The following is a 13503-nucleotide window of genomic DNA, read 5'->3' as shown; positions in this document are numbered from 1 at the left end:
GCTCCTCCGCATCCCTCACAGTGGCATGAGAACTATTTAGCTTCCCCAGGCTCATCCATCTATCTATCCACTTCCTTCTACCCTTACTGTGCTCTATCCCCGTGTTGTCACAGCATTAACCCACATAGCTATGCCCTCTAGAGATTCCAAATAAGGACCACAGCCAGACTTTCGCCTTTCGAGCCTTTTTGTTTGTTTTTTAAGTAAGCCCTACACCCTATATGAGGCCTGAACTCATGACCCTGAAATCAAGTTGCATGCTCTACTGACAGAACCAGCCACAGACCCCATCAAAAGCCTTCTACTTTGGACTGTCCCTTCAACCTATTTAACACCCTCATCCTAACGCCAGAACTTTGGTCAGACAAGGAAGCTCAAAACATGTATTTCTGGAGCAGCTGCCTGTCTCAATCAGTGGACCATGGGACTCTAGATTGCCAGGTTATTGAGATTACTCTTTAAAAAGTAAAATCTTTCCAAAAAAAAAAAAAAGAAAGAAAGAAAAGAAAAAAGAAAAAACATGTATTTCTCACAATTTGTCTTCCCTACCTCTGTCCCCCTTCTTCCCATAATTCAGGGCTGAAAAAGATGGACTTTCCATTTCCAATTCATCTTCTGTCCTCCTGAGAGGCACTAGCCTCAAGTTCAGCCATAATGACAGAAGACATATCATATCCTCCTTAGCCCATAGAAGAAACTATCATTAGAGTATGTCAGAGGAAGTTCTTGATGGGAAGCTACAGGCAACTTGGAACTTTCGAAAACCAAAAACAAATATACAGTGACTTAAAATTCCCCAAAATACTATCCTTTCACAACTTCAACAGTTACCATCTCCTGTGTGCTAGGCTCCAAGGACCTAACAGGAGAGAGTTAGGTCACTAAACAGGTAAGTTTTACAAACAAAATAATTACAAATGGAATTTTATATGCTGCATTTACCAAAAGAGAAAACACCAATAACCTGTTTGTCCATCTGTTCCAGCTATCAAACTAAAGAGGTGAGGAAAACAGAAAAAGGATAATATATATTATTTCAGGTCACAATTTCGTATCATTTAATCCTTCCCCAATTTATATACTTCATTTTTTTTCACTTGCAACATAAAAAACCAGAAGCCAATCCTTAATGAGAGGAAAAAAGCAAGGGAAGCCATGAAGCAAATTCAAGTTTCTCTGTTAATAAAAATAGGCATATGGAAACTAATTTGACAATTTCATATAATAAATATATATATATATATAAAAATAATAAATAAATAGACAAGAACTAAAGCACTGTTCAAATACCCCAAGGCTAAAGGAAATCAGGTAGAGTGAAGTAATAAAGTAATTATAATAAATATCTGTTATTTTATGTTGCCACCACCCCAAAACTGTTATTGCTACAAACTAATATTTTCATTTCATTTCTTTTTTAATTTTTTTTAATACTTACTTATTTTTGAGAGACAGCGCACAGGCACAAGCAGGGGAGGGGCAGAGAGAAAAAGAGAGAGAGAGAGAGAGAGAGAGAGAGAGACAGAATCCAAAGCAGGCTCCAGGCTCTAAGCTATCATCACAGAGCCTGAGACGGGGCTCGAACTCACCAACTGCGAGATCATGACCTGAGCCGAAGTAGGATGCTCAACCGACTGAGGCACCAGGGCGCCCCACCATTTCTTGATTCAAAAGGAAGACAGAAGGGCAAGGACAGCCTGAGGAAAATTCGACAAGATGTCTGTAACACAAACTAAAAGCTTACTATGTGTCAGGCATTAGGGTCTCAAAAATTGAAAGATTACCTAATACATACAATTAAGGATGAATGAATTTCACTTACAAGATGACAACACAGAAACTTTATCCCAGTGATGGTCATTCAGTTGTGGTAGAAAACTTGAGAAACACGACAACCACTTACGTGGAAGTGTTCAACAGAGCACCTACTATGACAGCACAAGTGAATATATCCTAGCAATCCAACATAAGTGCAAATGTGTTTTTTGTGTAGAGCACTACTAAATGAGTGTGTTAGTATGAAACTTCCTTTAGTTTGTTTTAGTTTGGATGCTTGGCATTTACTGAGATCCCTTTTCCTATGTTTATGTTTGCTAATTTCCCCACTATCTGAACACTGGTGGAAACAGAGCCTGCCTCCTTTCCTAAAAGCCAAAAAGGCCTAATACTCACCTTCTCAAATTCCATTGCAGCTAGGATGCAGGCAGTGACCCAATCCCAGCCAATCCAAGACACCCACTGACGATTTTGAATCAGAAGCTAATACCACAAAGAAACATGGTTGAGAAAGCAACTTTCCAGCAATACCCAGTTTCCCAAGCAGCCGTGGCAGCAAGCAGCAGCAGGGCCCAGGATCAAGGTGCTGGTAATACATGCCGTAAAAACCAGTATTACCAGACAGCATCAAAAGTGACCCACTCCCCGGGTCTCAACCCCAGCTGCTTCTGAACTGTAATCCTGACTGTGCAACTTTCCTTGGTTCCTGCCCACTAGCAGAACTGGAGCTCCTCCAGACCTCAAACCAATGCTAAGATCTCCCCAATGCTCTTGCATTTAATTCCTTTTTAATTCCTTTTTTGCTTAAAGCATAACTAACAAGTAATTTCTTGCCAATAAGAAATATGAGTGATAGCCAACAGGAATGAAATAGTATGGTGAATAAAGAAGCATCCCACCCACAAAGGACTGGGTCTGTGTAGTCTACTTTGGAAAAGAGACAATTCTGTGTGTCATATGACTCAAGTTCCGCTCTGATAATTCAGTTAATAATGTGTCACGTGTTAATTCCAAAACGTTTCCGTCCCAACTACTAAATAACGTTGCCAGTCCGATTTCATCTGGAAGATGACCCACACCTTCTTCATCAAGCAAGTTCCCTACTGTGGACTAACTACCTTCAAACTCTAAATATACCCACAGATGATTCAGCAGGATGAAGAGCCCAAGTTTCCAATTTGCTTGAATAAGAATTAAAGGTCTGTAACTTTCAGGGCGCCTGGGTGACTCAGTTGGTTAAGCATCTGACTCCTGATTTCAGCTCAGGTCATGATCTCATGGTTCCCCACGTCTGGCTCCACGCTGACACTGGGGAACCTGCTTGGGATTCTCTCTCTCTCCCTCTCTTGCTACCCCTCCCCCGCTCAAAATAAATAAATGAGCTTTTTTCTTTTAATGTGTAACTTTCAAAGTGGGGGACTTCAGCAAATAGTTAAGTCTCTTCTTTTTAATGTTTACTTATTTATGGGGGGGAGGGGCACAAGTGGGGGAGGGGCAGAGGAACAGGCAGAGTGCGAACCCCAAGCAGGTTCCTGGCTACCAACACAGAGCCTCAGTGGGGCTTGAACTCACAAACTGTGACATCATGACCTGAGCTGAAATCCAGAGTAGGATGTTTAACTCGCTGAGCCACCCAGGCACCTCAAAAGTTAAGTCTTCAAAGGAATTAACTGTTTTCAAAACTTTTATAAGTTCTGAAGTTTACAAAAACTTCAAAGTGCTCTCTCCTCAACAGATTTTTTGTTGTTGCTGTTGTGGTTACATCAGGAAGATACAGATACAACTGTTATTTAGTGATCTTAAAATACGAAAGGTAAATAAATTCCTCAACTACAAATCAAATTAGGACTTGGTAAGGTTTTGTTTGTTTAATGTTTATTTATTTTTGACAGAGAGAGAGAGAGAGACAGAGTGTGAGTGGGGAGGGGCAGAGAGAGGGAGACACAGAATCCGAAGCAGGCTCGAGGCTCTGAGCCATCAGCACAGAGCCCCACACAGGGCTCAAACTCACAAACCATGAGATCATGACCTGAGCCCAAGTGAGACGCTTAACTGACAGAGCCACCCAGGAGCCCCAAAAATGTTTATTTATTTTGAGACAGAGAGAGAGCAAGTGGGGAGGGGCAGAGAGAGAGGGAGACACAGAATCCGAAGCAGCACCAGGCCCTGAGCTGTCAGCACAGAGCCTGACGTGGGGCTCGAACTCATGAACCCCAAGATTATGACCTGAGCCCAAGTGGGACGCTTAACTGACGGAGCCACCCAGGAGCCCCAAAAATGTTTATTTATTTTGAGACAGAGAGACAGCAAGTGGGGGAGGGGCAGAGAGAGAGGGAGACACAGAATCCGAAGCAGGCTCGAGGCTCTGAGCCATCAGCACAGAGCCCCACGCAGGGCTCAAACTCACAAACCATGAGATCATGACCTGAGCCCAAGTGAGACGCTTAACTGACAGAGCCACCCAGGAGACCCAAAAATGTTTATTTATTTTGAGACAGAGAGCGAGCAAGTGGGGGAGGGGCAGAGAGAGAGGGAGACACAGAATCCGAAGCAGGCTCGAGGCTCTGAGCCATCAGCACAGAGCCCCACGCAGGGCTCAAACTCACAAACCATGAGATCATGACCTGAGCCCAAGTGAGACGCTTAACTGACAGAGCCACCCAGGAGCCCCAAAAATGTTTATTTATTTTGAGACAGAGAGAGAGCAAGTGGGGGAGGGGCAGAAAGAGAGAGGGAGACACAGACTCGGAAGCAGGCTCCAGGCTGTGAGCCATCAGCACAGAGCCCCACACGGGGCTCGAATTCACAAACCTCAAGATTATGACCTGAGCCCAAGTGGGACGCTTAACTGACGGAGCCACCCAGGAGCCCCAAAAATGTTTATTTATTTTGAGACAGAGAGACAGCAAGTGGGGGAGGGGCAGAGAGAGAGAGGGAGACACAGACTCGGAAGAGCTGTCAGCACGGAGCCTGGCCCGGGGCTCGAACTCACGAACCGTGAGATCATGACCTGAGCCAACCGGAGCCGAGGTCGGACGCTTAACGGACTGGGCCACCCAGGCGCCCCAGGCCTTGGTAGATTTATGGTCAACCTACCCATTTGAATTCCGCAACCACCTCCTCACCCCCGTCCACCCAAACCCCAGGCTAAGCGGTCTGCAAGAGCAGTCCTGGAGAGCGCCCCCCTCCGGCATACCACCGGAGCTCAGCGACACTCGCTGCCTGACTACAGTTCCTAGGACTGTGCCTGTGTACTGCAGATTCCCACAACCTGCGTTCGCACAGCCCTTCACATCCGCCCAGGGCCTCAGGCTTGTGACTCTCGCACCCCGCTATGTGGCTGAGAGTTAGCCATTACGCGCACAGCGCTTCACGCACCCTCAGTAACTCGTGCTCCCATAGCACTGCTGCGTCTCTATTTCAGCCCCTCTGATTCGCTGCAATTCATTCTCGCTCTCACTTATGTGCTCCTTCAGGATTCTTAAGGATGTCCCGTTCATCTCCACGGGTCCCCAGGCCACACACAACCTGGACCCTGGAACGTGTTCTGTAAACACCGAGATTCTTCCGCCTCCCGCAAGCCCGGTCCTCTGCTGGCGGGGCCTCAGCCCTGAGCCGGGTTGTTACGCACCCCTGCACCCGCCCACCCCGACCCCCGCCCATTGTGACTTCCAGGGCCGCCCAGGACACAGACTTTTTGTTCCCCAGGAAAATTACCCGTAGCGCAACACCGCTCCTCAGCTCTGCCCCCACCGGCTCCCTCCAATTCCTAGCGCAGCCCGGGGGCGGGCGGGGGTGTCAGCGGGTCCAGCTCCGCAAACCGCCCCCCCCCCCAGAGCTGGAAGGGCTGAGCCCGGAACGCCCCCAAAGCCCGGCACGCAGCACCCTGTCAGCCGCGACGCGCCTCCGGGAACCGCGCGGGGCTGCGCATCGGGGCAGCGCCCCCATATCGGCGCACCCACGGCCGTGCGGTCTCGCGCGGCGGGCGGCCCCACGATGTCTCCCCGCGCCGCCCCGGACTCGGGTGGGCGAGGGCGCTCTGTACGTACCCGAGGAGGCAGCGGTCGCAGACGACGCCACGACTCCCCTTGCACACCGTGTACGCCAAGGGATCCGAGCGGAAGAGCAGCTCTCCGGGGCGCAGCTGCACCAAGGCGCGCAGCCCATTTCCCCTGTTGGCGGAGCTGAACTTTTCCACCTTCGGCGGCTCCATCACCTCAGGTCGGCACCTCAGTCGTCCTCCGCTTCCCGCAGCTGGCGTCTCGCGTGCCGCCGGGAGCCGCGCGCCTGCGCCCTGCGCGCTCACGTACGCCCGAGGGGCGGGGCAGGCGCGCGGGGCCTCCGCGCATGCCCAGACGGGGTAAGGAGGCGAGCCGGGGCGGGAGCCTGGGGTGGTCGGCACGGGCCCAGCCTAGGACTCCCAGGGTTGGCGGCAGGTTCCAGGGTGGCTCCGCGAGAGCAGCGGTGTTCACACACACTCGGTATTTTGTTGGGGACCCTACTCCTAGATCACACAGTTCTTAGCATTTTGCCATTTCTGTCCATTTTCTCTCCCCAAGTATGTAGGTATGGTTGTTGAACCCCTTGAAAGTAAGTTGTGTTGTTGAATCATATAAAGGTAAGCTGCAATCATCATGAAATCTCATAACTGATGCATTATAACATTTCATAATTAAATACTGCCACATGCATTTCCTCAGAATAAAAATACACAGTAGGACTACAATATCATCACCCCAAGGAAGATTATTCTATGCTACCAAGTAAAAACTATATTCATTTTAAGAATGGCTCTTGTAGCTTTCTTTTAAAAACCAGGATCCAGCAATCCCTATCAAAATAATACCAGCATTCTTCACAGAGTTAGAACAAATAATCCTAAAATTTGTGTGGAACCAGAAAAGACCCCGAATAGACAAAGCAATCCTGAAAAAGAAAACCAAAGCTGGAGGCATCACAATTCCAGACTTCAAGCTGTATTACAAAGCTGTCATCATCAAGACTCTATGGTACTGGCACAAGAGCAGACACATAGGTCAATGGAACAGACTAGAGAACCCAGAAATGGACCAGAAACGTATGGCAAACTAATCTTTGACAAAGCAGGAAAGAATATGCAGTGGAAAAAAGACGGTCTCCTTAGTAAATGGTGTTGGGAAAACTAGACAGCAACGTGCCGAAGAATGAACCTGGGCCACTTTCTTACACCATACACAAAAATAAACTCAAAATGGATGAAAGATCTAAACATAAGACAGGAAGCCATCAAATCCTAGAAGAGAAAACAGGCAATAACCTGTTTGACCTCAGCCACAGCAACTTCTTACTTGACATGTCTCCAGAGGCAAGAGATACAAAAGCAAAAATGAACTATTGGGACATCATTAAGGTTAAAAACTTCTGCACAGGGAAGGAAACAATCAGCAAAACTAAAAGGCAACTGACAGAATGGGAGAAGATATTTGCAAATGACAAATCAGATAAAGGGTTAGTGTCTAAAATCTATTAAGAACTTAGCAAACTCAACACCCCCAAAAAACAAATAATCCAGTGAAGAAATGGGCAAAAGAAATGAATAGACACTTCTCCAAAGAAGACATCCAGATGGCTAACAGACGCATGAAAAGATGCTCAACATTACTCATCATCAGAGAAATACAAATCAAAACCACAATGAGATACCACCTCATTCATGCCTGTCAGAATGGCTAAAATTAACAACTCAGACAAGGATGTGGAGAAAGGGGAACACTTGTTCACTGCTGGTGGGAATGCAAACTGGTGCAGCAATTCTGGAAAACAGTGTGGAGGTTCCTCAAAAAATTAAAAACAGAACTACCCTATGACCCAGTAATTGCACCACTAGGTATTTATCCAAAGGATACAAGAGTGCTGATTCGAAGGGACACATGCACCCAATGTTTACAGCAGCACTATTGACAAGAGCCAAAGTCTGGAAAGAGTCCAAATGTCTATCAACTGATGAATGGAGAAAGAAGATGTGGTATATATATACAATGGAGTATTCCTCGGCGATCAAAAAGAATGAAATCTAGGGGCACCTGGGTGGCTCAGTCAGTTAGGCATCTGACTTCGGCCCAGGTCATGATCTCATGGTTCGTGGGTTCGAGCCCCGCACCGTGATCTGTACTGATGGCTCAGAGCCTGGAGCCTGCTTCAGATTCTGTGTCTCCCTCTCTCTCTGCCCCTCCCCCACTCATGCTCTGTCTCTCTCCCCTTCAAAAATAAACATTTAAAAAAAAAAGAATGAAATCTTGCCATTTGCAACAAGGTGGATGGAATTAGAGTATATTATGTTAAGCGAAATAGGTCAGTCAGAGAAAGACAAATATGATTTCACTCGTGTGGAATTTAAGAAACAAAACAGACGAACATAATGGAAGGGAAGCAAAAATAATAAAAAAAAAAAACACAGAGAGAGACAAACCATAAGAGACTCTTAAATAGAGAAAACAAACTGAAGGTTGCTAGTGGGGTTTTGGGTGGAGGGGATGGGCTAAATGGATGATGGGCATTAAAGGAGGGCACTTGTTGGGATTAGCACTGGTGTTATATATAAGTGATGAATCACTAAATTCTACTCCTGAAGTCACTATTACACTATATGTTAGCTAACTTGGATATAAATTTTTAAAAAATACAAAAAATAAATAAATTAAAAAAAGAAACTGGTATTATAAAATTATTGTCTTGTAAAGAAGTGATCAAAGAATATGCAACCTAAAATGTAGGGGGGGGGGAGAAGTATCAAGGGCTCTATCACAGTTAATAATTTTTTTCTGGATTTCGTGATATTTGTGGTACTTATCAGCTTTAAAATTTATTTTTTGTTGTAACTTCTTTTCTCATTCCAAATACTCCCTTTTGTGCTTACAGTCATATTCATTGTTTTGATTTTGTTTTGTTTTGTTTTTTTTTTTCATTTGAGAGAGAGAGAGAGAAAGAGAGAAAATCTTAAGCAGGCTTCAGGCTCTGTGCAGAGTTGTAGGCAGAGCTTGATCCCACGACCCGGGGATCATGACCTGAGCCAAGATCAATAGTCAGACACTCAACAGACTGAGCCACCCAGGTGCCCCTGTATCCTTTTTCTTAAAAGAAGTCCCCCAATACCCAAAAGATTTGAAAGCAGGAACTACAAGAGATTGCACGCCCATGTTCATAGCAGCATTATCCACAGTAGCCAAAATGTAGAAACAATCCAAGTGTGTGTCAACAGGTGAATAAACAAAATGTGGTAAATACATACAATGGAATATTACTCAGCATTAAAAATGAAATTCTAATACATTATAATGTGGATGAACCTTGAAATCATGCTAAGTGAAATACTGCAGACACAAAACAACAAATATCGTACGGTTTCTGGAATAGACAAATTCATAGAGACAAAAAGTAGAATATCAGTTATCAAGTGCTGGGGGAAGGGAATGGAGAATTAGCACTAAATGAGTATAGAGTTTCTATTGCTCGCTAAAGTTGTATAAACCTGCACCCCACAAAATTTGGATCTGTTCCTGCTGATGAAATAAGCGATTCCATAATAATGCAATTTAACATCCTATAAGGAGAAACACATGTTCAGTAACAGAGTTAAATTCTTTTACTTAATAAAAAAGATCCATTTAATTATTGTAAGATGGGTTGTTGCTTTTCAGAACTCTTAAATGATAAATCAGAAGCATCAGGTTCCAAATTCGCTATACAAAACCACTCAGAAACTGGAAAGATGACTGACTCTTAATATTATTTAAAATTGCTTGGGAGGGACCATGTTATGTTTAGATGTATTTTATTTAAAAAAAATTTTTTTTTAATTTTTTTTTCAAAGTTTATTTATTTTTTTGGGGGGGGGGGGACAGAGAGAGACAGAGCATGAACGGGGGAGGGGCAGAGAGAGAGGGAGACACAGAATCAGAAACAGGCTCCAGGCTCTGAGCCATCAGCCCAGAGCCTGACGCGGGGCTCGAACTCACGGACCGCAAGATCGTGACCTGGCTGAAGTCGGACGCTCAACCGACTGCGCCACCCAGGCGCCCCTAAAAAAATTTTTTTACACATTTATTTACTTTTGAGAGACAGAGTATGAGCAGGGGAGGGGCAGAGAGAGAGGGAGACACAGAATCCAAAGCAGGCTCCAGGTTCTGAGTTGTCAGCACAGAGCCCCATGCAGGGCTTGAACCCACGAACTGTGAGATCATGACCTGAGCTGAAGTCAGATGCTTAACAGACTGAGTCACCCAGGCGCCCCTAGATGTATTTTAGAAACAGAAGTTCAGAATCCCTGGACCTTCCATCTTATTTGGCAACTCAATAAATTCTTTTGGTGGTTTCTCTCATATGAAAACAGTAAAAGAAGTTTAAGGAGAACTGGAAGATGTTAAGAGGTTCATGATGTATGGAGTACAGGTTTTTATACCATAAGTAATAAGGAAATCCTGGGTAGGATCTTGAAACCATCTTTCTCCAAGTCTTGGAGATTTGATGTTTCCAATGAAAATTCTTACTAAATTTACAATCAGTTTCATCATGAATCTAAATTAGATTTTTAAAATACAAAAAAAGCAATGCTTTCTCACCCTAGTTTTTCCCTTTCATATCCTTGTGCTTTTTATTTTTTTGAGAGAGAGAGAGAGAGAGAATGCTTGTGAGCGGGAGAGGGGCAGAGGATCTGAAGCAGGCTCAGGGCTGACAGTAGAAAGCCTGATACAGGGCTCAAAACCATGAACCCATGAACTGTGAGAGCCGAAGTTGGATGTCTACCCAACTGAGCCACCCAGGCGCCCCTCATATCCTCGCTTCTAATGAGCAGATAAAATCCAAGGAGAGCACAGAATGTGCCTCAATTCCCCATAAACCTTAATTGAAATTTTAACACGCTGTTTTATTAGGAAGAGGTAAATTAAGTAGTAGCTATAAATGTTTAATACAGAACTACCCAGCAGTTTTAGTAATAAACACAATGAACTTTTAACCAACACTTACTGGATTATTTTTTAAAGTGTATTTCATGTCTCACCAGGTAACTAGGATTCCTCTTTCAAGCCTTAGAATGGTGCCAGTAATATACTAATAGGACATGGAACTTAAAACACCCCTTCCTTCTAGTCCAGGCATGGCGTGGAGGTCACCAACTGGTCATCACTCGAGCACTGTGCTAATTTTTAGTCGTTAGAAGATCCCCATGTTGAAATGGGATGCTATTGATGAGTGCTACTGAGATAGTATTTATATAAAGGAAACTGATTGGCTTCAGGCATTTGCTTGGCTTTGGACACGTATATGGCTTCAGGTATGGCTGGAGCCAGGGGGCTCGAATGTTATCAAAGTGATGTCTCCTAATTCCATGTGTTAGCTCTGCTTTTTGTAGGCTGACTTCATTCTCCAGGTTTTCCTCCCTGTAGGAGTACACTTTGGTAATACAATATCACAGAATTATAGAATATCACAGATAAAAAGGCCACAAAGTCCAATCTTTTTCATTTTACACATGTAAAACCAAGGGCCAGATAATTAACCTGTTAAATGCCATTCTACAATTTACTGATGAGAATGGTAATTACTCCACGATAACAAAATATTTTTAAAAATTCTAATACAGAACATACCTGTTTTGGTCCCAATCACCTTCTGAATTTACACTGACTGGATTCTTACATATTCTAGAGAAAAACATCTATTTTCTTATTGGAAAGTTATCAATATTCCAAAAACAAACACACACACAAAAAATCCTTAAATACGACTGAGAGTCTCCTCTTGTAATAACTCAAGCTCTTACCTCTTCTACTGGTCTTTAGCCACCATGACCTTACCCAAAGATAATTGTATGGACAACTATTTTACTCCTCTAATAAAAACTTTCCTTCAGAGACACCAGGCCATGCTCCTACTATTCCATGTGAACGTTCTGCTAAACTCATAACGTTTGGGGGATTCAAATGAACCAGAAGACCAACCATGAGGTCCTTTGACAAAGTGTGTGTTTAACCCTGAATTACCTGGTACTAGGCCTTGCCATCACCAGGAATCACTCCACCTTCAGTATCTTATTCTTGCCCTATTATTATTTTAATGTTTATTTATTTTTGAGAGAGACAGAGCTCAAGCATGGGAGGGGCAGAGAGGGAGACACAGTTTCCAAAACAGGCTCCAGTCTCCGAGCTGTCAGCACAGAGCCTGACGCAGGGCTAGAACTCACAAACCTTGAGATCATGACTTGAGCTGAAGTCAGACATTTAACTGAATGAGCCACCCAGGTACCCCTATTATTTTTAATGTTTGTTTTTGAGAGAGCAAGCGAGTGTGAGCGGGGGAGGGGCAGAGAGAGGGGAAGAAAGAACATCTGAAGCAGGCTCCATGCTGTCAGTGCGAAGCCCGACACAGGGCTCAAACCCACAAACCACAAGATCATGACCTGAGCTGAATGAGCTGAAGTCGGACATCCAACTGACAGCCACCCAGGCGCCCCTGGTATCTGAATATTAGAGTTGAGTTACGAAGCTTCAGGAGGAATTTAGGCTGAAGGTCTAGCAGTGGAAGACTGAATGGTATGACAGTTTGGCAGATTATACAGTGGCAGGATAGGAATTACAAGAGAAAAAAGAGGATTCGGTTTCCAGCCAGATTGAATTGTAGACCAAAGACAATAGCAGGGAAGAACTGGTTTGGCTGAATGTTATTAAGAACATGTCTTGCAAATAGTTACTTAGTAACTCAAGTATTAAGAAGTATCATATTAAGAAGTATCATAATAGCAAACAGATCTGAGATTTGATGTCTCCATTAAAACCTAGTGGCTTCTTCAATCAAAGATCTAAGAAAATATTCTTAATTTCATTTAGTTTCATGTAAAGGTCTAACTTCAAATGAACTTTCTTGATAGAACAAAAATTCAAGCGACTTTTGAATAGCAGAGTGAATTACTCACTGAAAGCACATTGTACATAACAGTTTAAAATGAAAAGCTTAGGGTCAATTTAATGTATCATTAGAGATTAAAAAAAAATCACAAAATCTTATTACTTAAAATATTTTAATTTCTAAAAAAGTTTAAAGCATATTAAAATTGAAATAATTTCATTGTACAGCACTTGATAATATAATTCAACAATTTGCAAAGTAAATCCACTTAAATCATTTTAATTTACTTTCTAAGCTTAATAATGTACAGTCTTTTGCCCTCCAAGAGGAAGCAAAAGATCAACAGCGTTAGTGGAATATTTAAATTAATACAAGGTAAGATAGGGGCACCTGGGTGGCTCAGTCGGTTGGGCATCTGACTTCAGCTCAGGTCATGATCTTGCAGTCTATGAGTTCAAGCCCCACGTCAGGCCCTGTGCTGACAGCTCAGAGCCTGGAGCCTGCTTCAGATTCTTCTCCATCTCTCTCCACCCCTCCCTCAACTCTCAGTGTGTCTCTCTCTCAAAAATAAAATAAAAACATAAAAAAAAAATTTTTTTAAATACAAGGTAAGATATTTGGCCAAAGGGATTTTTTTTTTTTTCAGTAAGCTCTACACCCAACGTGGGGATTCAACTCACAATCCTGAGATCAAGTCACACATTCTACTGACTAGGCCAGCCAGGCACCCTTGGCCAAAGGGATTTTTAAAACTAAATTTCATCTGGCAATACCCTACATCTACCAGTATACCTACAGGAGATAGAATTTAAAACAAAACAAATGCAATCCGATCAACTCCACAAG

The 13503-nt window shown here is 43.6% G+C and overlaps 1 protein-coding gene across 3 annotated transcripts in view; it reads right to left on the bottom strand.

Moving 5' to 3' along the window:
- SMYD3 (SET and MYND domain containing 3) overlaps window positions 1-6088 on the bottom strand; it is a 686941-nt gene extending 680853 nt beyond the window's left edge. The window contains exon 1 of one of the 3 annotated variants that reach the window (XM_045049147.1): window positions 5826-6088. In XM_045049147.1, coding sequence (XP_044905082.1) covers window positions 5826-5989 — 164 coding nt within the window. In that variant the 5' untranslated portion in view covers window positions 5990-6088. The remainder of the gene's footprint in view (window positions 1-5825) is intronic. The other 2 variants (XM_045049145.1, XM_011290829.4) reach the window with 2 other exon arrangements.
- Window positions 6089-13503: the final 7415 nt, after the last annotated feature.

The sequence above is a fragment of the Felis catus genome, chromosome F1 (assembly GCF_018350175.1).
Source record: "Felis catus isolate Fca126 chromosome F1, F.catus_Fca126_mat1.0, whole genome shotgun sequence".
Classification (NCBI taxonomy): Eukaryota; Metazoa; Chordata; class Mammalia; order Carnivora; family Felidae; genus Felis; species Felis catus.
Note: the sequence above shows the minus strand (reverse complement) of the source record. Positions and strands in the feature narration are given on the sequence as shown.